Source organism: Balaenoptera musculus, chromosome 8 (assembly GCF_009873245.2).
Source record: "Balaenoptera musculus isolate JJ_BM4_2016_0621 chromosome 8, mBalMus1.pri.v3, whole genome shotgun sequence".
NCBI lineage: Eukaryota > Metazoa > Chordata > Mammalia > Artiodactyla > Balaenopteridae > Balaenoptera > Balaenoptera musculus.
The window spans coordinates 103,435,443-103,458,678 of NC_045792.1; the positions used below are offsets into that span (position 1 = coordinate 103,435,443).

The window sequence follows — 23,236 nt, forward strand, 5'->3', positions numbered from 1 at the left end:
GCAAGGCTTTTCCCTCTCTGGGAAGTAAAGATGTGGATGTTTTTTCTCCTGCCTCCTGGGCAAGGATTCTAGAGAATCCTAGCATATCCGGGCAGGAAGGAACTTTCATGCCCTGCAGTCTGGGGGTTCCTAGCTTGGAAGCTTTCCTGGAGCCTCTGACCCCCCTCCCAGCGTGCCTTCCCCCAACCAGGGCCCAAAAGAAAACAAACCAGTGAGTGTTGTTAGCAAATATAGGTTTTTGTTTTTTTTTTTTTTTTTACAGAAAGGAGCTACGGGGCTGTATCCTGGCTCTCAGCAGCCCTTCTTGGGCAAGAGCCTGCAAAGGCCGCAGTCCTGCTCCTACCTGGCCTGGCCCTGGGGCTCAGCCAGCCGCTGACAGCCCCCGGAGGTAGTCCCCCACCAGAGGCAGCACGGCCCAGTCATCAGTCCGCAGGGCCACAGGCACTCCGTCCGCCTGGGCTGCTTCCAGCCGCAGCAGCAACCGCGAGTCTGGGGGCAGACGGATGGCTATGAGGTAGCTGGTCGGGGGTTGGGCCACCACCACAAAGGGCTCCAGGTGGCGGGACACCAATGCCTCCAGCCCATGTGACCCGAGAGGGCACCACAAGCGACTCTCGGTGCCCTTTGGCAGGCAGGAGTCCCAGAGCTCCTCAAAGAAGCCCAGCTTGGCCCCCTCGGGGGGCTGGGGGAAAGGCAGAAAGAGGTCAGCGAAGTTCACGAGAAGGGGTGGCAGGTGAGCGTGGCAGGTGAGGCCGCTGGGTGTGGTGTACAGGGCGCGCACAGCCAGCCTCGCGGGAGCCGGGCGTCGGGGCTGCAGAGGCAGCAGCAGAGGGCGGATGGGGCGGCCGGGGCACAGGCAGGGCACGTGCACAGCCCCCAAGGGTGCATAGAGCTGTCTTTCCACACGGAAGCGCAGTTCCAGAGAATACACCTGCTCCAGCACCTCCACCTGGAGCTGCAGCACTGGGGCCGGGCCCTTGGCTCTGTGGGGACCCACGCTTAGCCGAATCGGGGCCGGGGCCTCCTGCACCATCAGCGCTGCAGCAAAGCCCTGGTTCTCGGCCACCAGTGAAGAGGCCAGTGCAGGTGCGGCCAGGGAGGGGCCCAGGGCCACCCCCAGCTTGGGCTCTTCCAGGTGGGCCAGGAGGATGTAGTAGAGGCGCGCGTGGTCCCGCCCATCAGGGTCCTCCAGCTGCCTGGCCAGGACCTGCAGCAAGTCCGCCAGGCCTCCCCCAACACCTGCCCGCAGCAGGGCCCGGCAGACCTGCAGGAGGGCCTGCTGGAGGCCCCAGTCCGTGCAGCGGGCAGCTGCAGCCTGCAGGAAGCCGAGGGTGGCACTCTGGGCATCCCCATCTGCCACCCTTGCCAGCATCTGCAGGTGCCAACGAAGGGCCTCATCCCTGCCTGGCCTGGACACCACCTCCCGCCGCAAGACCGCCTTCAAGGGTTCCCCCAGCTCAGGGCCCACCCGATCCAAGAGATCCACGAAATGGGGAGCCAGTGCAGGCCGGGCTCGGTACAGCTGGGCCAGTCCGTGGGTCAAGGGTGTCAGCACCGCAGGTTGCCCGGCCAGGCAGCGAGCAACGAGGTATGAGGCCTGGAAGCAAAGAGTGGCTAAGGCCCGGGGGCCACCACCCAGGGCTGCCCTCTGCCGCAGGCCAGCCAGTAGCTCCTCCAGGTACCGCCGGGGGCTCTGATCCTGGCCCTTCTCCTCCTTTTCTTCGTCTTCCACACAGAGCAGGCACAGCAGATGCAGGCGGGCCAAGAGGTCCATCGGGTCATGCAGAAGACTGGGCAGGAGGCCACGGCATAGCTGGGACCCCAGCAATAGCGGGGCAGCCTCCTCGCCTGCTGGGCCCAGCGGCCAGTTCTCAGGGAAGTTCAAGAGGCAGTGCAGGTAGAAGAGATGGGCGGGCAGGGGCAGGGCCGGGTGCTGGGCAGCCAAGGTGAGCCGGCGAAGCAGCAAGGCCTCATCCTGGGCTGTGAACAGTGCCTCACCAAAGGCCGCCTTCAGAGCCAGAACGGCGTGCAGCAGCGTCAGCTGTGCTGTGCCCAGCAGCCGTACCAGCTGTGGCTTGAAGAGCACTGGTGGCTGTCCCCGAAGACCCCGCAGGGCCCAGCCCAGCAGCCACAGAAGCTGGGCCTGGGCCACAGGAGTGAGCAGGTAGGAGGCGTCCAGAAGCTGGGCCACAGCAGCCCGCAGCTCCCGGGCCTCCTCAGGACTGAGCTCCAGCGTGGCAAGGCAACACTCCCCCCCCTCAGCTGCTGGCCAACTGGGTGCCTGGGGCTGAAGGTGGGCATCACCCTCCTCAGCTAGCATCCAGTTCCAGGAACCACCCTCAGTGGGACAGTCCCCAGCCACGAGCAGGCCCTGCAGGCCCACCCTGGCCCTGGCTTGTATCACCAAGGCGTTTCGCAGGGCACGTGCCAGCAGCAGGCTGAGTGGCTGTACAGGGCCCTCCTGCCCCAGCAGGCCCCGCAGCAGCCCCAGACAGCCCCCCAGCAGCCCAGGCTTGCAGCTCTCCAGCTCCCGCAGGCACTCCCACGCTGTGGCCTGCAGGGGGCGCTGTTCCGAGGCAGGGCCAAAGCTTCGCCCCAAATCGCGGCCCGAGGCCAAGCCCAGCAGCAGCGGCAAGAGCCGGCGGGAGGCTCCCGAGGTGGGGCCCAGCGCACCTCCTGCCGCCAAGGCTGTGGTGGCCGCCAGCAGAAGGGGCCGCCGCAGAGCCGAGGGCCGCGGGGGTAGAAGGACCAGGGTATCCAACAGGGAGGTGGCAGCTGCTTCGGCCGCAGGAGCGTCCGGCCACAGCTGGGCTGGGTACTCCAAGCTCAGAGCCAGCAAGGAAACCTGGGGATAGGGGTTTCTGGGTGGGAATCACGAAGCTGAGGTTCAGGGCACGGCGGGCTGAAGGGACCACCTGGGCCAGGACACGGGTCACGCGCAGGGCCTACCTTAGTCGGCTCGCTCAGCTTCTCACTCCTCAGGTCGCTCAGCAGATGACGACCCAGATCCTCACCCTCAGGACCTGCCATAAAGGCGGACGGGCTGGCCCGGAAGGTGCCCAGGCGCTGGGCCCAGGTTTCCCGGCTCGTGGGCCCCATGGTCAGGCACGCCAAGTCCCTGCAGAAAAGCGAGGGAGGATCAGACCTGCGGGCTGGAGACGCACGGGGCCCCACGGTCGCCAGAGGGCGCGCGAGCCCCTGCGCCAACCCCAAAGGGGACACTCTCACCCCAGGGCCGCCTAGCAGATCCCAACCGCCCTCGGCCACGCGCAGAGGCCAGCGGGGACCCCGCACCCGGGTCCCGAGATGAAACCCAGAGGTTTCGGGGGTGACGCTAGGGCGGGCCGCCAGGGTCCCCGGGGGGAAGAGGGCTGGCGAGCAGGGGCGGGGGTGCCGGGCAGGCAGCTGGCGCGGGGGTGCGTGCCGAGAGCTCATTAGGCCGCCTGCCCGCAGCCGGTACCGAAGCCACAGCACCGCCCCGGACCCCGGCGCCCGCGGTAACGGGTCGGCCGCTCTCACCCTGCCTGACCCAGCGGCCGCTGGCGCTCCGGCCGGCCGGCTACTTCCGGGCTGGCTGCGCTGGGCGGGGTGGGGCGGGGCGCGCGGCGCGTGGGCGGCCGAACTGAGGCGGGTCCCTCGCGGGGGCGGGGCCGTAACGGGGCCACCGCCTCCCCCGCCCTCCGGGCCGCCGCCCCCCCGCCCTCCCTGCTGGCAGGTGAAGACTCGCTGGTTTCGATGGGGCTGAGTAACTGTCCCGCTGTGCGCAGGCTTCCCCTTCCCCGGAACCGCTGCAGGCCCAGGCAGAGGCGGTGGAGTTGGGTGGGCCTGGGCTCGCGGATGCCAGGGTCCCCTCTGCGCGCGGACTGCAATCTCAGGGCGCTCCGGTGGACAGCGGCCCGGGCCCCGCCCGCGCCTGCCAGACTGCTGAGGATGGCAACCAGCGCGCCCCGCGCCGGCGCCCGGGCGCGGCGCACCCTGCGCCAGCCGCCCGCGGCCCCTGGGGGTGACGCGGATTGGAGTCCTTGGGGCTCCCCGTGTGGCCGCTGGGGGGTGTACAAGGTGCGGTCCCCGGGCGCCCGCAGGAACTGCGCGCCGTGGGCCCGGCTAAACCGGTCGGGCGGGCGCCGCAGGGCTTGGCTTCGCTTCCCCGACGCCGGCCCCGGCTCCCCACCCGCTCGGCTTGGGGGCGCTGAGCCGGCGCCGGGGTCGGGGCAGGCGGAAGCTGCTGACCTTTGGCAGAGGCCGCGCCGAAGGTCGGCTAGGGTCGCGGCAGCCAGACCGGGGTAAAGCTGGCGGGGCCAAGTCCCAAGCTGCGATGAAGCCGGAAAACAACGGGATGCAGACGTGAGGACTGGCAGGGCCTGGCCGGTCACGGGGCTCACAGCACGCTTAGCACGGACCGGGAAACTGAGGCCTTGCCGCCGCAGGAGATCTGGGGTCAAGCAGTGCCCGAGCCCAGCACTCTTGACTTCCAGAGGGCTGAAGCAGGGCTGTTTGGGGGCACTCAGAGGGCTGGGCCTGGGGCTCAGCTAACAGCCCCTCCTGGGTCTAGAGTCCAGGCTGCAGACGCCCCACTGATCACTGATTTCCAGGGCACAGAACCGCGGGCGTCCAGACCCCACACCCACAGCCCGCCAATCTGAGTAACGCCTCTGGCTCTCATTAGCCCGCTCTGAAGATGAAACAGGCCTAAGCCCCCATGCCAGCCGCTGCCAACTAGTTTCTCACCTTTCCCCGGGCTTGGCAGGCCCCTCCCCACCCCCTCCTGCTGCCCTCCAGATGGGAGGTGGTAGGGAGTGGTGAGGTAGAGAGAGCTGGAAAAGAGGCTCTCTGGGTGCCCAGGGTGCCAAGGGGATGGAGACAGGGATCCACCCCAAGGGACAAGTCCAGCTGGAAAACCCAGTCCCAGCTCCTCTGGGCCCTGGCTCAACAGTTGACTCACAGGTGGCAATCCCAAACTACTTCCCTCTAGGTGCCTCAGTTTCCCCACCTATAAAATGGGAGTGATGACTTCGGCCGGAGAGGCTGTGGAGTGGGGCTGCCTGGCTAATTAAATCTAGGATGAAAGAGGCCGGATGACAGCAGCCCTGGGAGGGAAGGCAGCTTGGGGGTAACAGGAGCCTGTCTGGTTTCCCTGTCTGAGGCCCAGAGGGTGCTGATAACTGCACATCCCCAGCCCTTATCACTTACAGGGAGGGAGAAATGATTATTAAACCCCTTTTACAGTTGAGGAGACAGGCTTCAAAGGGTCAGGAACTACAATGCTGGCTCTGGCCCCTGTTCAGCCTCTGACAGCAGCCAGCCTTTCTGAGCCTTTGCTCCTTGGGGCCCAGGGTCTGGAGGGAGGGAACCCACGTGTAGTTCTCGATGCTGTGGTGGAAGCATCCACATGGATCCACTGAGGCTTACAGCACCCTGAGGTACCTGAGGATGGGTACCATTCACAGAGAAGGAAAGGGAGGCCCAGTGGGGTGCAGTCACTTGCTCACAGTCACAGAGCTCCTAAGAGGTGGAGCCTGGACTTCAGCCCACAGCCCCTTGCTATCCCTGACTTGGCCCTCCACTCACCCAGCTACTCTCAGCCTTCACCTGCCTGCCCAGATGTCTGCTCCCCTGTGGGAGGGTGGTGCTGGTACTGTCCCTGGCACAGGCCAGGCATAACATTGAACTCAGACCACCAGCACTGAATCTGCAGTCAGCAAGCCCACCCCCAAGAGTGACCTCCCAGCCGAGGGGGCCCAGGCGTGGGCTGCAGCAAGTGGCTGGGCAGGGAACTCCCCACTCAATGCCCACAACTCATTTCTTCTCTTTTTGCTGAGTTTCCATCTTCCCCAGGGCAGCCCAGTTCTGTGGGGACACTAGGCACACTGAAAAAAGGGAAAGTCAGTTTCCTGAGGAGTCCTGAGTCTCAGTTTTCTCATCTGTAAAGTGGGAGATACCCATCCTCACAGCACTAGGCACTGGGGATACGGAGATGCTTTAAAAAGAACACATCAATATGCAAATCCATAGAGAGCAGGGTAGTGGGTACCAGGAGCTGGGGGTTGGGAGGAATGGAGAGTGACTGCTAACGGGTACGGGCTTTCTTTGGGGGTGATGAAAATGTGATGGAAGACAGTGGTGGTGATTGCACAGCTCTGTGAAGATACTAAAAATCACTGAATTGGGAATTCCCTGGCAGTCCAGTGGTTAGGTCTCCGTGTTTTCACTGATGAGGGCGCAAGTTCAATCCCTGGTCAGGCAACTAAGGTCCCGCAAGCTGCACAGCATGGTCCAAAACAAAAAAACCAAAAACCAAAACAAAACAGAACACTGAACTGTACACGTTAAAAGGGTGAGTTTTATGGTATGTGAACTATATCTAAATAAAGCTACTAAAAATGATGTTAAAAGAGGTCCCTCATGTACAGAACTTTCACTGGGGGAGAAACGAACAAACAAGACAAATCAAAATTTCATGGAATAAGAGATTCTGCAGGGACTTCCCTGGTGGTGCAGTGGATAAGACTCTGCGCTGCCAATGCAGGGGGCCCGGGTTCAATCCCTGGTTGGGGAACTAGATCCCACATGCATGCCACAACTAAGAGTTTGCATGCCACAACTAAGGAGCCCTCGTGCTGCAACTAAGAAGCAGGCGAGCCACAACTAAGGAGCCCTGGAGCAGCAACTCAGGAGCCGGCCTGCTGCAACTAAGACCCAGTACAACCAAATAAATAATAAATAAATAAATATTTTTTAAAAAGAGAGATGCTGCAAAAAAGAATAAGAAAATAGGGTAATGGGACAGAAGTGACTGGGGGCACAATGATTTAGCTAGGGCAGTCAGAGAGGACTCTTGGAAGAGGGCACATCTGGCTGAAACCTGAGTAACGAGAGAGAGCCAGTCATCAAGTGGGGAAAAGCCTTCCGGGCAGAAGGAGCAGCAGAGGAGAGGCGTGAGCTGGGAACAGGATTTGGCCAGTTCAGTGGACAGAGGGCCAGCAGTGTGGCGGGCACACACACAATCAGCGGGAAGGAAGAAGCACGGGGTCAGGAGGCCACCTGGGGCCAGAGCACGCCGGGCCCCAAGGACTTTATTCAGTTGTAAAGGATCAGGGTGGTAAACGTGGAGACGGAGGTGTGGGAAGATTCCAGATGCTTTGGGAGCTGACAGGACAGAACCCAGCAAGAGATGGAGGTGTCAGTGTCACCCACAGCACGTCACAGTTTGTCAGGGGCTTTGCAGCCTCCACGGGGCTACTGTCAAACAGAGCTGGAAAGGCCACTATTTGAGCCAAGCAGAGGCCTCGGTGGCCAGGGGCACCGGCGGCCTGCTTTAAGGCTGAGTCCATTTTCAAGGGCTGCTAGGCTTCTGGGCAAAAGTGAATCAACAGCATCTCTTGACGGCTCTGAGGAGCAGAGCCGGAACTCAGAGCCCCCTGTACAGACGGGGCTTAGCCCAAGTCCCTGGAGACTAAGAGCCTGGGGCAGCCTGACTCCAGGTCCAGTGCTCTGTCCTGCTTGTCCTCTCAGCACAGCTCCCAAAAGCCTTTCTGCCCCGAGCCGCCATGCTTCTAAGCCCCTGCCCCACCCAACCCCATCCCAGCTCCCCCCAGAAGCCTTCTCTGAGAACAGGAAGGGGTTGTTCCAAAACCTCTCCATCCGACTCCTGCCCTAGCTCTCCCTGGGCTGCTTGGAAGGGGAGCCGAGCTCTGAAGGCGGCTGCCAGCCACCAGCCTTTGGGGAACATGGTCCTTGCTTGCCTGCTAGGGTTCTGCTTCCCTTCACACCCCTGTCCACTGTACCAAAGAGGCATGGCTACTCATGTCACCTGGAATTAGCACTCATGGCTCTGCCTGCAGCTGGCCCAGGCCACCATCCCCTCCTTCTTGGACTATTACGGTAGCCTCCTCACTGGTCTCCCTACTGCCACCCTCAGCACCCCTCGCCTGGTGACACATTCCTCTCCCCATAGCAGATCCAAGGCTTCCCACCACACTGAGCCTCACATGACATGACCGACCTGCCTCTCCAGGGTCAGTTCCTACACCTTCCCATCCCCTCATGATCCAGCCACCTCGCCTTTCGGTTCATCACATACACACACACACACACAGGCGCTGCTCACTCCTGCTCTGGGGCCTTTGTGCCATCGGATCCATTTACTGATCAGGCTCTTCCCTGCTCTGCACAGCTGGCTCCTACCTCTCATTCAGATCTCAGCGCCCCTCGCCTGTCACCATCCCATCACTAGTTAAATGTCCTGCATCACACTAATCATTTCCTTATTTCTTTGTTTGCCTTGCATCACGGGATACCCAGTGCTAGCATATAGTAGGTGTTCAATGAATATTTGGTGACTGAATTAAGGAAGGAGAGAACGATATCGAACTGGCACTGTGTGAACAGAGCAGGAGGTGCCTGCCCTTATGGAGCTCACGGTTCAGCTCAGTGTTTACCCAAGTTCACACACATTGTCTGGTTCATGAACCACAGGCCACACACTGGCAGCCCACGGGTCAAATCTGCCCCACGAATGTATATTATTGGACTCATTCCATGTTTTAAAAAAAAACTAAGTCAACATTTAAAAACTGGTAGATTTCAGGGAATTCCCTGGTGGTCCAGTGGTTAGGACTCTGCGCTTTCACTGCTGAGGGCCCGGGGTTTGATGCCTGGTCAGGGAACTAAGATCCTGCAAGCTGTGCAGCGTGGCCAGTAAATAAATAAATAAATAAATAAAAATTGGTAGATTTCACACATAAATCTGGATTTCCAGTTTCCAAATGGACAAAAGTGGCAATGTTGGATTTCTGTGCTTGGATGACATGCTTGTCACTGGTGCTTTAGATAGTCACATTCTCCATGCCACCCCCCCCATCTCTGAGAGTTGCCCTTTACCACACTGAACTTGCACTATAGCTTTCCTCATAATAAAAAAATTTGCTTTGTATTTATGCCTCTAGCAAATTTGGAACATAAAAGGCTGAATGTGTCACATGAGTCAAGAAACATAGGATATTCATTCATTCAACAAATATTTATTGACAACCCACTATGTGCCAGGCACAGCTGTAGATGCTGGAAATACAGCAGTGGACAGCATGGACGAATATCCCTCCCTCCTTGGGCCTCGTTCCGTACACTGTGTAACTTTCTTTCCACAAGTGGAGACATCTGAGTTGTTCCCCCGATGAGAAAGACTGCCTCTGTGTCCAGCATCATCTACGAAACTTCATCAGAGTTTCCACGAAGCCCCTACTGTGTCCCAGCCCCTGTCAGGGTCTGGTACAACCACAGTGCTCAATAAATATTTGTTGGGTGAATGAACTACATTCACCTCTCTCCCAGACAGTGTTAGTCAAACTTATTTGCCCAGAATATACTCAAAAGACAAGCAAGTAGCAGGTGCTCGCTTGTCAACTGAACGGAAGGGCCCAGGGTAAGAGTGGAGGGTTGACAAGGGAAGTAGAGCCTGGGAAAGGAAGGGGAAGGGGGCAAACATTAGTACCCCTGCCAGAGCTCACACCGTCCTCACCGTGGACCCAAGAGGTAGATGATGGGATTCTCAGGTGACAGACAAGGGTACAGCCTGGAAAGGAAAGCCCCTTGGCCAGACTCACAGGTTCCAGGAAGGAGCAGAGAAGGAGGCCCATCTGCCCCCAAAGTCCACACCTTCCCCACCCGCCCAGGAAGTGCTCTACAGAAGTCCAGTGGGGGCATGTAAAGGGCCTCTGGAAGCCTCCCCCTTGAAAAACTACCTTCTTCCACTAGACGCCTGAAAGTCCACCATAAGCAGGCTGCTCCTCTTCTGAGTCCTGACTTTTGAACTGTGTGAGTTCACTTATCAGATTCATTTCCTCCTAATCTGTTGCAGCAAACATTTAATATGGGAGAAAGGTATATGTGTGGTAGGGACTCTGAAATATTATTTTATTTTACATGGGGGAAGGGGGAGAGCTAAAAAGAGGAAGGGGTCCCATGCCTGCCCTTACTAGTTCAGCTGGTAAGAGAAGCCCAGTGGCCGAAGTGGCACAGTTACCGCGCCTCATGGAGGCCACCAAGTGCTCCTCAGCTTCTGAGGAGGGCGGGGCCTCCCTCCAGGAGGCGGGTCCTGGGACTGGGCAGCGCATGATGAATGGCTAGAGTGAGGGGTCCCAGGCTGAGCCTCAGCCAAGGCTGGGCTCTGGGGCCAAGACACGAGCTCCCTGACTGCCGTGGCTGCAGCCAGGCAAAGTAAGTTGGTCCTCTGCCCTCGGCTCACCTCCAGTCTTGCTGCACCTGAACTCCGGCCATTTGGGACAAAGATGAGGGCTCTGGGGTGGGGGTGGGGGTGGGGGCGGCGGTGTGAGCCCCAGTGACTAGGCGCTGGGGTCTTTCGGGGTCACGGAGGACTCGGAACGGTTTAAACGCCCCTTCCTCCACGAAACCTTCCACACTTGCCCGGCCAGAAGGCGGGCTCTCGGCAGGGCTCGGCGCCCGGCCCTACGGCTGCTCTCCGCTTTGTATTGCGGCCCGGCGAGGCCCGGCCTGCCCGCCCACCGGCCTGCGCGTTCCTGCGGCCCCGCGTGCCTTTCCGAACGGAGCCGGCGACCAGCAAATATCTCCCTCTGGGCTGAACCACGAATTGCTCAGCCAGGCGTTTGGGACCCGGGGCCGCCTGAGCCCGGGCCCGGTTCAACAAGTGTGGGCCGGGCCGCCCAGTCCCGCCCGACGGCTTCACGCCTCCCCAGGCGCCCGGGGCGCGCCGGGCCGGGCCCAGTCGGGCGAGTTTCACTTCATCGCCCGCAGAGCGTGCGAGCGCCGAATAACATTGCCCCTTGCCCCCCCCTCTCCTCCTCTGCTCCCTCCGAAACTCCGAAACTCCGGTTGGCGAACGCTAGCACTCCCGCTGGGAGGTCCCCGGCGGGCAGCGGTGTGCTGGGGGCCCTGCGCCCGCCCCCCGCCCCCTCCCGGCCACCCCGCCCAGCCCGCGAGGCCACCTCACCGGCAGCGGAATGGAAACCGGTTCGACAGGTAACAAATAGGTGGGTTGTCACCGTTATTTCCCAACGCATGCGCCGTCGCTCCCCGGGCCACTCCAAGCTAATTAGCTCAGATCAGCAACCCCCTCCCCGCCCCAGCCACCAACACACGCCGCCGCGAGCCAATAAAGCGTGAACCCGTCCGTCGTGCTCGCACTTTAAGACTTCCCGAGCGGACGCGAGGGACGCCAGTCGCGCCGGGAGAAGCATACCTGCCGCTTCCTCCGCCGTCCGGTGCACCTGGCTGCAGGGGACCTCGTTCAGACGGAGGACGGCGACAGCTCCGCGGGGTTGAAACGGGCGCGCGCCGTCCCGCGCACGGCCTCCCGGCGCAACGCAGGACGCTTTGGCGACTTCTTCTCCGACCTGCTCCCCCACCCCCACCCCCGCCCGCCTCCAGCCCGGCCAGGGAAAGGTGGGACGGCTCCGGCTCTAGTTACGGAAGCGGCCGGTACCCGGCGAGGAGGGTTCGAAAATGCCCCGCGCGTTTCTGGTGAAGAAGCCGTGCGTCTCCACGTGCAGGAGGAACTGGAGCGAGCTCCCCGACGAGGAGCGCGGCGAGATCTACGTGCCAGGTGAGGCGCCCAGTCCGCGCGCCCCGAGCCCCGCGCCGCCGAGAGGGCGGCGGGGCCCCGTCGAGCGGCCGGCGTGCGGGGCGCAGTGGCGCGGAGCCCGGCGGCGGGCGCAGCTGGGGCGCCCGATTTAATATTTAAGCGGCCGCTGCCCCGTTAGCCCGCGGCGCGGCCGACCCCGGGCGCGGGGGGAGGGGAGGGCAGGGCCGGCGGAAGGAGCGGCCAAGCGGGGGCGGGGGTGGGCGCGGGGGCTGCCAGGTGGGGGCGACAGCCGTTCCCAGGACCCCGGCGGGGCGGGGGGCAGGCCTGTCCGAGGCGCGCGGGCCCGCGCGGTGCCGCCCTCCCCTCCACCGGTCCGAGCCGCGGCGCAGGGGAGGCAACGGGGTGTGTCACCGCTCAGGCAACCCTCCGCTCTCGTGTCGTAAATCCCGAAAGCCGGGACTTTTATGAGGCGGGAGGAGGGCACTGGAGCGGTGCCACTTCGGGGGGCAGGGAGCGAGCTGGAGTTTTGGCTGAGATTTGTGCAAAATGTAAGAGAAGACCCAGAGTTGAAGCCACCTTCATTGATCTCTCCCTCTCACCCACAACACTGGCTGCCAGAAGGTTCCCGTGAGGGTCGGGCAGGCAGGAGCTCCGAGCCGTGGGGAGCGCGAGACCGTGGGGAAGGCGCCGGGCTGCACCCCACTAGCCCTGAAGGCAAAGGTGGAATCAGCTCTCACCTCTGTTAGAAAAGCGCCTCCTTCGACCTTGCAGAGGACACCACTGAGCTGAGAGGGGTTTTAAAGGTCCCACCCCACAGCCAGGGAGCAGCCCCGGGGGAAGCTGGGGCACCAAGTTTATTTTCGGAAGACGCCTTGACAGCGTGGGAGTCAACTTTGGATGAGTAACCCCAGTTGTTTCTTCCTCCAGTGGCATCTTCCACGTTAGCCCCGAGACCTCTTCTGCGCCTTCGGTCCTCCCCCACCCCTAACAGAATCTTTGGTCGGGAGCCAGTTTCCTTCGGAACTCCCCTTCCCCAGGCCTTGGGGGTGGGGCGCGGGATGCGCTAACACCCTGCCCGGCGCCTCCAAGGGGGGAGAGGTTGTAATTAACCAACCGACTTTGACCCTTGATCTGCAGGTTCCCCTGCATCGCCCCGGGCCTTGTAGGAGAGTGGTGAAATAAGGGCGGTGAGGGGCCCTGTGAGGGCTCTTGCCTCGGTTTCTCTCCTGAATAAATTGTTGGAGACTGTGGGTGTAGTGCTGGCCAGACGACCGTCAGGATCCTATGGCCTACAGGGCTGGCGGGGTGTTTCACAGCTTAGCCTTATCTCAAGTGCCTAGGCCCCTATCTACAGCCTCCTTAAAAGGTGGGAATGCGCCAGCAGTCCTGATGACCCCAGTGGGGAAACTGAGACAGAAAGGGAAGTGAGCTGCCTCTACACTGGAGGCGGATCAGGGTGTGGGCCCAGGATTCTGTGTATAGTTTCTCACTTCTCCAAGTTCCCCGGGGAGTTGATCGGTGTTCCACCTCCAGAAGGGCCATGTGAGGGGGTGAGGGACGCGAGCCCCCTTCCTTGCTCCTGCCTCCTCCCTCACCTGTGTCTGACTTGCTGCTTAGCTGCTCCTTGGGATCTGATAAACCGAACTTGGACTGTGTTAAAGGTGAGCGGAGCCTTGCTAGAGACTAGTGTGCTGTTATTTTTAGTTTTATTTCACATCCCAGTCAGTAACAGATCATGTGTTGACTTTTACAAAGGACAAAGGAATTCCGTTTGTTCAAATCATTGACCTCCTTGCATCCTAGTGATTTTCCCCAGCACAGTTCTGGTGGCCATAGTGGGAGTGGCGGGGGAGACCTGCACCCAGGGGCTGTCCCATCAGGTGCACAGGACGGTCTGTGCCACCTGCCGCTGCTGTCCAGGTGAGGGGAGCCGCTCACTCTGCAGGATCATCCCGGAGGTAGGGTGGGGTCTAACCTGGAGGTGCAGGTGACAGTTTGCCAGGGAGAGTCCTGTGGGCTCAAGCAAAGAGTAGAAGTCAGAGAACTTACTTTTGCCTCTCAAAACCATGTGGCCCACTAGAGAGTTTTCCCACAGTTTTTGGAAATGAGAAAGGGAATGTTCTTGGGCCACGCTCGGGTGCCTCAGATGGCTAGAGGGTGGGGAGTGTGTCTTGTGGTGGCCTGTCCCCTGACTGGGCCATTCCATCACCAGCCGACCGTGACCCTAAGAGCCGGCTGGGCACGTTTCCTTCACCCCACCTCACAGACTCAGCACGCTGTGACCAAATAAGCGTTGACCCCGTCCGGTCCCACTGGGAGAGGCACCGGGAGGGCTGGGGAATGAAGCGTTTGAGGTCTGACCTTCCCGCCAGGGCCCTCTGAGACTCTTAGAGCAGCAAAGAATGCCTGGAAAGAAAGTGTTTACTGACTGAAGATCCTGGGCCCCGGCCTGGCAGCTCTGACTCCAGGGCCCCAGTCTGACCAGCACTCCAGCCTCTTCTCTGAGGCACAATTCTAGAGGTTTCCTGCCCTCAGTCCCCTGGGCCTCACTCTCCTCCCAAAACTGAGGGAAAAGCCCAGAAGTGGGCACAGGGGCTGGAAGGCTGCAGGGGTGGGCGACAGCACCACGCACGCTGGGAGCACTGAAAGGGTTCATGGTTAAGTTGCCACCTGTTTGGCCCTCGAGCCCCCGCCCTCCATCTCCACTGGCATCTCTCCTTCGTTGTGTCATTATTGACTGTGGAGTGCAGGGACTGATGCTGGTTTCTTGATGATGAACCCAGGCCCCTGTACCCAGGGGCTAAATTCCATCTCCTGGACCTAAGGGGAAGCTCCAGGAACGGGGCGGAACGGGGATGAAGTGGGGTTCCCCAGGCCCCTGCTGAGAGGAATCTCAAAAGGCCAGGAAGGCACTGGAGGGCAGACCAGGCCTGGAAGCTGAATGACATGCTCCAGCCATGAGTATCCTGGGACCTCTTCCCTACTCCCACCCCAAAACGGCCCCCCCCACCTCCCCACTTCAGACGGAGCCTCCGCAGTCCGTCCTGCCAGTTCGTCAGCACATGCCCACCCCGGGGGGCAGCCAGGCTAAGGTGCGCGGGACTGGAGCGTCCTCAGCCTGGCTCTGACTAGGCAGTGTGGGCACCTGGGCAGCTCTTTCTGGGCCGGGTTAGAAAGGCTGAGAAAGTCAGCTTTGGGGCCCAGAGTACACGTGTAGGGGCGCGAGGGAGTGGAGTTGGGGAGAGATTATGCCTCTGACGGTGATCATTCTGATTCCTGGGACGTGTTGGCAGTGAGGGACACGTCTGCCGAGCTCTCCGCGCGAGCAAGGCTGGGAGGGTAGACAGCCAGCTCACGGATGGGTACGGTGGGCTAGATGGGATTCCTAGCTGTCCCACGGGGTGCCGTCACCCAAGCTGCCAGGCTGTTTGTCCCTAGCTTGGGTGACCTGAGGCAGAGTCCTGCCAGACTGTTTGTCCCAGAAAGAGAGCAGGTGAGGCCGAGTCCTCTGGGCACAGGGAGGATGGGAGCAAAGCATGGCCATTGTTGATGTCAGGCTTCTTCTTTAACTCTCTTCATGCTCAGCAAGTATCGTGTAGCGTCCCACAGGGGTGCCAGCCCCGTGCTGCACGGGAGGGAGGGAAGGAAGGACGCAAACACAGTACAGTTCCGCCGGTTGCGGCGTCCACCCTGGTGTGAGGGCTGAGGTGCACACGGTTGGTTAACTTCACTGTGGACATGGTATGAGAAACGGTTGGGAAAGGGGGGAAAGATCCTGCCTGAGAGAAAAACTTGGCGTTCACAGAATGGAAACGACAGGCTGAGAGATGGGCCCGTTGTGTTTCCAGGGCTGCCCAGCTCTGCCAGTTGGCTGGCACTGGCTCCCTTTCAGGCCCCTGCTAGCTGACCTGGGGGCCGGAGGAGATGGGCACAGGGGACCCTGCCCTTCCTGATAGGGGTGCAAGACCGCCTAACGCCAGCCTGGGCTGTGCTGACACACTGGGCTCCCCCCCACCAACCCCGCTTCCAGGTCGGCAGCAGCCCCAGCCCGTGGCTAGGTGTCCTCACGTCTGCTTCACCCGCTCTCCCCAGAGAGCCTAGGGCCAGGCCTCGTGCCCAGCCCTGGCGTGAGGCCTTGGATAGGGTAGGACCTGGCACCCTGTCTGGTATTTGGGCCAGGAGCTTTCAATCCAAGAGAGAGGGGACTTGCTGAAGACCTCGGGTGGGAAGCTGCTCTGGGCCCAATGCCCACAATGTCATCCAGGTGGAGGCGTGTTGAGCCGACAGAAAGGGAACCCGTGCGGCCCCTGAGGGGGTAGGGACAGGGCCTTGCCACACTCCTCAGCCGCGGGCGGGCGGTGAGTAGCCACAGCGGCCGCCACCTTGCCGGAAACATCTAATTAGGGGGCAGAGAGCAGCACAAGCAGGGCCCAGCCAGTTCTGCTTCCTGCCGCTCGGTGACACCCAGCGATGGGCGCAGCGGCAGGGACACGCTCCCGGGGTGGCAGGAAGACGGGTTTGGCGGGGCGCGTGGGATGAGGCAACCGTCCGCACCCTGGCGACCTCACCTGCCCCTCTCTCGGGGGAAAGCGGCACACAGGCAGACCGGGCAGGCCCGCTCCCTGTCCCCGGTCCCCCAGCACTGTCATTTCAGGGCCTCTGCGGAACGGGAGAGGCAGGCCTGGGAAACAGGTCTCCCCCTAAACCTGCTTACATCCTCAGAACCCTCACCGTGGACCCCGCTCTAGTGGAGCCAGGGAGCCAAGGGTGACAACTCGTTTGAGCGCAAACCGGTTAACCCTCCCCTGTTGTCACTCCTCCCTCTGCTCCTCCGCGTGCAGGCTCTGCGGCCAGGCTCCAACTTGCGGGAGCCTTGATCTCGCTATCTGATACGGAAAGACAGAAGAGGGTAGAGGTTCCTGTTTGTCTCTACCTGGATTGAGAAATGGAAATTGTCATCCAGTCTTGAATTCTCAGCCAAGATCTCCAATAGCTGGTGATCTGGCATAAATTGAAGCTGCCAACACTCGGACACACCCGCCCTCCGGCAGCCCCCATCCCTGTACACAGACAGCTGTCACTGTGGGAGGACCGGGGGCGGGGGGGGCACCTCCGAGAGCTCCGGCCTGACGTCCAGCCGTCCAGGGCTTGGAGAGAGGCCAGGCCAGGGCCAGGTGCTGGTGAATCAACTCCCGGAATGAGGTGGCTCATTAGAGTCCCCAGACGGACAGACAGACGGCGCCAGTGCCAGCAGAACGGGTTTGGGTGGCGGGCAGGCGCATTCTTCCCCTGTCAGAACTTTGTTGTGTTTGAAGGGGGCGAGAGCGGGGGCCTCTCCCGAAACTTGGGTGCCTTCATATTCGCCCTTCCTCCGTTGGTGTGTCCTCTGCTTCCAGCCTCGCCCGCTGCATCCTGCTGGGGGCCGCCCCTCCCTGGGACCCCGTCCACTGTCTCACTGGCCGGGGGCTGCGGGCGCAGGGGGCCTTCTTCATGGTTCTGAGACCCTAAGTCAACCTGCTAAGTCCCTCTCCCTGAAGCCCACTCATCCTTTCCTTCCCGTGCCCCTCTTGAGTTTTCCTTCTGAGGCTTGGAAAATGTTCCTAGCTCAGCCTCTTCGGGAGAAAAATACTGACCAAACTGTAACATTAGATTGTTTGCCTCAGCTCTGGGGGTTTGAGACTTGTCTCCTCTGTGTCACTCGGGAGAGCTCCCCTCCTGTCTAGTCAGGACGAGGGCCAAGCCTCTCCGGCCCTGTTTAGCGTGAGGTGTCTGTCGTGGGGAGCAGCGTGTCAAAGGGCTGCCGGTATTGCTGGTATCGCCGCAGCTGCCGTGCAGAGGGCGGGAGCCCAGCCCTCAAAGCACCACAGCGACCAAGCGAGTGAGCGGTCCCTGCTCTGGGCGAGGCTTGCGTAAGCGCCGGGCAGGCTGCCCAGGAGACTGTTAGGCCACATCCACCTGCTGCTCCCTGACCTCCTCCCTGCCCTGCCCCACCCGGCCTGCTCGCCTGCTAAGCTGGGCCAGCGGGAGTGGGGAGCCTGGAGCCCCAGTGAGCTGCAACGTCAGGGACAGACCACCCTGAAGGAGAGAGGGGTTAGGACCGCCCCGTTCCCTACGGCCAGCAGCTAAATCTGCCTGGAAGAGAGGCCCGGAGTGGCGCAGACCACCGGGACCCTTCTGGGGCAGGGATGAGTCCCTGGGTCCAGGGCCTCCAGTGGTGCCCTTTGTCCCTGCAGGAGCGTGGATGAGGCCTGGAATCCAGAGGGACTGGCCCAGGTGGGGCAGGCAGACAGCTCGGGAAGAATAATTGGCAGGGCAGGTTTGGTCCTCCCAGTTCCGCTAAGACACAAATTACTCAGCGGGCAGGCCTGTGGGCCGTGGAGCTTGGCTGGCGTCACCTGTAATTACCTTAATGGGGTGGGGGGAGGGAGGTGCGGCATGCAGTGGGCTGGGGGCAGCCCTGCTCTGCCACATGCCTGCAAGGGGTGGGACAGCGGCTCCAGCTTCCAGCCAGCTTACCACCAGGGAACCTTCCTGAAATCCCGCGCAATCCCCTTTTCGCCACCAAGCCCCTCACTTGGCTGTTCTTCTCTTCCCAGTCAGCCTAGGCTTCTGCCCACCACAGCCCTACAGGGAGCCAGAGCCATCAGTGGCCGAACCCCCTTCTTGCCCCCTGGCTTTGGACATGAGCCTTCGGGACTCCAGCTATAGTGTGACCCCAGGGCCCTGCGTGGTGGCCCAGCTGCCCTCCGAAGACACGAGCCGCCTGGCAGACCCACAGAGCAGGGACCATGGCTTCCTGCGCACCAAGATGAAGGTACTGACCCTCACGCTGTCTCCAACGACCAGGGGCACGTGTATCCTCCTGGGTCCAGCCCACGAGACGTGGCACAAATGAGACTTAAGCAGAGATTGGTCTTGAGTCTGGGTCTAGGTTTCTGCAGAGAAGTGAACCTCACTGGAGCACAGACGGGGGTGGGAAAGAAGAGAAGTGGGTCGGAAGTGAGAATGCCCATGCGCTGGGGAGAAGCAGTGAGGTTCAAAAGACGCTTAACCCTTTTGGAGTCCTCTCTGGGAGTTGTTTAGCTTCGTTTCTGGTCTTGAGGGGAGGCACCTCTTTACACAGAAGTCCTAGGAGAAGCGGGGAAGCGTGAGCCTGGCTCTGCAATCTGGCCTGGGCCTGCGTCTCCGTCGGCTGAGAGTGAGGTCTGGAGTCTGCTGGGTGGTCGGCTCCCTGCGCATGTGCCCAGCGGCAGTCTCCGCCTCGCCCAAGCGTGTGCTTCCATCCCAGAGCCCTGGGTCTGGGGCGGGGCCTGGTGAGCGCCCACTGCTCAGCAGCCGAGGCAGGAAGGAGCTCACGGGAATGCCCCTGCTTTCCAGGAGCACGAGGAGCGTGCTAACAGCAGGGCCGTCTCTGGCTGGGCCTGCATTCCTCAAAGCTCCGGGATCTGGAAGCAGTCATCTAGAGGAAGGGCTCCCGTGGAGCTTTCCTATGAACCAAAAGACTGAAGAAAACTGGCTGTGCAATGCTGTTCCTGCCTCTCTTACCTGCGGAGGCCACATGTTGTAACCAGAGGGGAATCGCCAAGACATGTGCTGGGCGGTTGGCCGGGGAGCTGACACAGTGCCCCTGATCCCCGAGGGCCCTTCCTCCCACCCCTTAATCCCAGTGGCTAGGGAGCGCGTGGAGAGAGAGAGCAGGGGGCACAGGACAGCAGATGTGCCAGAGGAGCGAGTCCTGACCCCAAAGGGCTTGATTAGCTAGCAAGAAGGCATTTACCCGGTGCCAGAAGCAGTGCAGGGCCAGAAGGCACGGGGTGATGGGGTGCACCCGGTGCCCAGGGAGCTCGGGAGGAGTGGCCAGTGACAAAGCCACCACAAAGCACAAGTAACCTCTGAACATTCACAGAGGTAGGGCGTTGAGGCCACGTCTCCACTTCTGAACAGCTGTTCCATAATTACAAAGAAAATGAAAAATGTTTATAAGCAAAAGAGTCATCAGGGTGGCAAAGGGACTCAGACCAGACCACGTCAGGCTCAAGTAAGGCCAGGGGCTGGGCTGGCCTGCGAGGGGACTCCAGGCTCCCAGTGGTGGCCTCAGCCTGGGAAGGCTGCACGGAGACCGCGTCGTGGGCACTCTTCCCTGTCCTAAGGCGTAGAATGGGAACAGAGAGCAGAAACTACAGAGAAAGATTTGGGCTCAGTGAAGGGAGGACTTTCTAACAGGTAGAGTTACTGAATCGGGCTGTTTCTGTGGGGAGCTGGCCACCCATCTCTAGAGATGGTAAGGAAGGGGCTGGGTGGCGGCCCTGCACAGAGACTCAGGAGCCCAACAGGAGGCTGACCTTCCTTCCAGCCCCACCACCAGACCTCTGGGAGCCAGCGGCACAGAGGTGTGGCGTCTGGGGTGGGCACCGCCCTCCTCACGTGGCTGGGGGCTGGTGTGTGTGTCCTCCCAATCTGCCACCTGCAGCCCCAACTCCTGGGTGTCCGTCACAAACCCCGTCCTTGCCCACAGGTGACCCTAGGGGACACTCCCAGTGGAGACCTCTTCACCTGCCACATCTGCCAGAAGGCCTTCACGTACCAGCGCATGCTGAATCGCCACATGAAGTGTCACAACGACGTCAAGAGGCACCTCTGCACTTACTGCGGGAAGGGCTTCAACGACACCTTCGACCTGAAGAGACACGTGCGCACCCACACTGGTAAGAGGAGCCCGCGCGGCGGAGGCCGCGGCCGCTGCCGCCGCGCTGCTGTCCTGGGCCCGGGGGGGCCTGGGAGCTCGGGGCGGACGTCCTCCGCGGCCCGTCAGTCCGGTCGCTGGGGAGCTGGAGTCGGGCGGGCCTCCGGGCGCTCCTCTGCCGCGGAGTCGGGTCCCTGACGCCGGCGCTGTCCTCCCCGCAGGCGTGCGGCCCTACAAGTGCAGCCTGTGTGACAAGGCCTTCACGCAGCGCTGCTCTCTGGAGTCTCATCTCAAGAAGATCCACGGCGTGCAGCAGAAGTACGCGTACAAGGAGCGGCGGGCCAAGCTGTACGTGTGCGAGGAGTGCGGCTGCACGTCCGAGAGCCAGGAGGGCCACGTCCTGCACCTGAAGGAGCACCACCCTGACAGCCCACTGCTGCGCAAGACCTCCAAGAAGGTGGCCGTGGCCCTGCAGGACACCGTCACCTCCCTGCTGCAGAGCAGTCACCACCTCTGAGCAGCGGCGCCCCGGCCTGGGCAGCCCGGAGAAGGCGAGGGCCGCCTCCCTGCCCCCCCGGACAGCCCGCCCTCTGCGGCCTCCTGCCGGAACGCCGGTGACCAGGCGTGGAGCCCGCGGGCACGCGTGCTCGCTCAGGCCGGCGCTGACCTCTGCTCGCATTTGCGTCGGTGTCTGGGGGGCAGAGGCCGCTCTGAGCCCGGGCAGACATGTGTAACTGTGGGGCAGGGTGGGGCGGGCCAGGGCTGCCTTCGATTTGAAGCAGCTCGGGTCCAGAGACAGGACTTCCTTCCCAGAGGAGGTACGTGAGGGCGATCCTGTTGTCCTCTGCTTCCGGAGCAGCGGGGGGATGGGGGGCTGCTGGTCCCCCGTGGATGGCAGAGTCAGGTGCCCCGGCAGAGGGCACCCCTGCAAACAACAGCCGTGCAGGAGTTGGCGGCGGCCCGCCCGGCCATGTTTCTCGCGGTCAGGGCTGCAGGGGCGCTGCGGGGCGCCGCTCTTCGACAGGGAGATGCACGCGTGTGCACAGCCGTGGACGTGCGCGCATGCGGGAGGCCTTGCCATATCTCACCTCATTTTTAAGAAATCAACTACAAGGTGCCAAGGAGGTTTTATTTCCTTTTTTAAAAGATGACATATGTACAGATAGTAATATATTTTTGGTGCCGATGGCGACTATTTTAAGAGAGGGTGGAGCTGGCTTTTCTCCTCCCCACGCAGTTCTATTTATCCTGGACATTTCACACCTCCTCTGTGCCTTGGCTCTGGGGTGGCTGCCCTGACCCAGCCCCACCCCTCATACCTCCTGAGATATTTAACCTAAGACTTTCCTCCAGCCCTGCCTGGAGGAGGGTGTACTGCTCTCTGCTCTCCCTCTTCTGCCGGGACGGCCGTCACATCTTCTGCTCTTCCCTCCCCGTGTCTCTGCCTCCCTCCCACATCCTTTCAAGGCAAGTCTCAGGGTGACCGAGAGCCTCCTGGTCTCCTGAAAACAGACCTTTTGCGGAACGACTCACCATTCCGGAGATCCGGGGTGGGGGGCGTCCAGCTGCGGCCGCAGGGGTCAGCCGGGCGGGGTGGTGAGGCTGTGATGCGCCCAGAGTCCACTGCCTGAAGTAACAGCAAGAGTGCAGGGCCAGGCCGCGAGGTCTGCTCTTTTCCTGGGAGAGTCAAAAACCCTAGGGCGGGAGCAAAAATATTGGGACAGAATAATAACCAGACACGTCAGAAACTTCTAGAGGGAGGACAGTATTAAATGGTTAACAGGTTATATTTGTAGCCTTTTTCCTGAATGTTTGGCAAATGGTGAGGCTGGGTCTTGAGCACCTAAGGAGGGAGCCACCCCTGGCTGGTTGGCTCCACCTGAGGGACTCGGCCAGGCTCCCTTGGCTTGGCTGGGCTTCCTGCTAAGAACACGAAAGGGGTGTGGGTCAAAAGGGGAAGACGGGCAGGGGCCGGAGCCAGCCTGCCGAAGAATGAGAAGGCAAACTCGAAAGAGAACACAGAACAGAGCAGGTGAAGCCAAAGCCCAGGCGGAACCAGCCTTGGCCTCTCCTGCCCGGAAAGGGCAGCATCTGCACAGTCCCCGGATGCAGGGAAGGAGCCTTCTCTGACCTCCCTCTGAATGTGTATGGATTGCTCTGGAAGACTCTCGTTTTAGTTTACTTTAGAGTCTGTGGGAGCTGCTGTATTCTGGAAGTTGTATAGCATAAACTAACATTCTCTGGAAGCCTTGTCTTGTTTACATTTCTGTATCCCTGTGTTCATTGCCTGTTCATTGTTCATCTCTGTGTTCATTGCCTTTCTGAGGCAGTCACAAAGCTCTGTGTTGTCTGTTTTATAACTTTCCCCTCAACTATCAAAATAAAGAACTATCATTTTCTGTGTTTCTGCTTTTTTGTTTTATAGACCTCGTTTTTCCACCTGCAGGGAAATTAATCAAAACAATTGATGCATTCTATTCAAAGCTTTACCCTTTTACAGGTAGCGATGGCCCTGAAGTCAAGACAAGAGCCTGCTAGATAAAGTGGCCTGCCCATGGTCTGGGCGGTCAGTGCCTGCTGACCCCAAGGCCGCATGTTCTGCTCTTCACGGTGGCAGCGGGCCCTCCCCTGGCTCCTGCAGCCTGACTGACTCGTGGCTCTCCTCCAGCGGGTGCAGTTACTTGGGGTCCAGTCTCTTCCCCACACCCTGCCAGGACCACAGGAGGAAAAGCCACATTCCTAAATAGTAGGGCGCAAAATTCCCGTCACTTCTGGGTCAGACACCTAGCTGTAGGGATGGTCACACCTGCACAGCACTTGTTCTGGGCCAGGCACACTCGTGTTTCATGCATATTAGCTCCCTTGATCTTCCAGCCACCCTCCGAGATGGGGGCTGCTCCCCACACCCGACAGAGAGGTTAGGCAGCTGGCCCCAAGTCTCATGACTAACTAGTAGTGGAGCTGGGCTAGAAACCAGACAGCCTGGCTCAGGGTCT

The 23,236-nt window shown here is 61.0% G+C and overlaps 2 protein-coding genes across 5 annotated transcripts; one reads left to right on the forward strand and one right to left on the reverse strand.

The window, feature by feature from the left end:
• Window positions 1-218: 218 nt before the first annotated feature.
• Window positions 219-11,337, reverse strand: AP5B1 (adaptor related protein complex 5 subunit beta 1). 4 transcript variants are annotated; one of them, XM_036860071.1, is made up of 3 exons: window positions 11,216-11,337; window positions 2,950-3,118; window positions 219-2,845 (listed from the first exon to the last, which is right to left on the reverse strand). In XM_036860071.1, exons 2-3 carry the CDS (start codon window positions 3,097-3,099, stop codon window positions 362-364), a joined length of 2,634 nt encoding a protein of 877 aa, XP_036715966.1. In that variant the 5' UTR covers window positions 3,100-3,118; window positions 11,216-11,337; the 3' UTR covers window positions 219-361. The 4 variants fall into 4 exon arrangements, with proteins under 4 accessions (XP_036715966.1, XP_036715963.1, XP_036715965.1 ...); XM_036860068.1 differs by lacking the exon at window positions 11,216-11,337 and adding an exon at window positions 3,520-3,604; XM_036860070.1 differs by lacking the exon at window positions 11,216-11,337 and adding an exon at window positions 3,229-3,577.
• A 109-nt stretch (window positions 11,338-11,446) lies between these two features.
• OVOL1 (ovo like transcriptional repressor 1) lies at window positions 11,447-22,643 on the forward strand. Its single transcript, XM_036860072.1, has 4 exons — window positions 11,447-11,578; window positions 18,154-18,371; window positions 20,073-20,262; window positions 20,462-22,643. Exons 1-4 carry the CDS (start codon window positions 11,479-11,481, stop codon window positions 20,755-20,757), a joined length of 804 nt encoding a protein of 267 aa, XP_036715967.1. The 5' UTR covers window positions 11,447-11,478; the 3' UTR covers window positions 20,758-22,643.
• The last annotated feature ends 593 nt before the right edge of the window (window positions 22,644-23,236 follow it).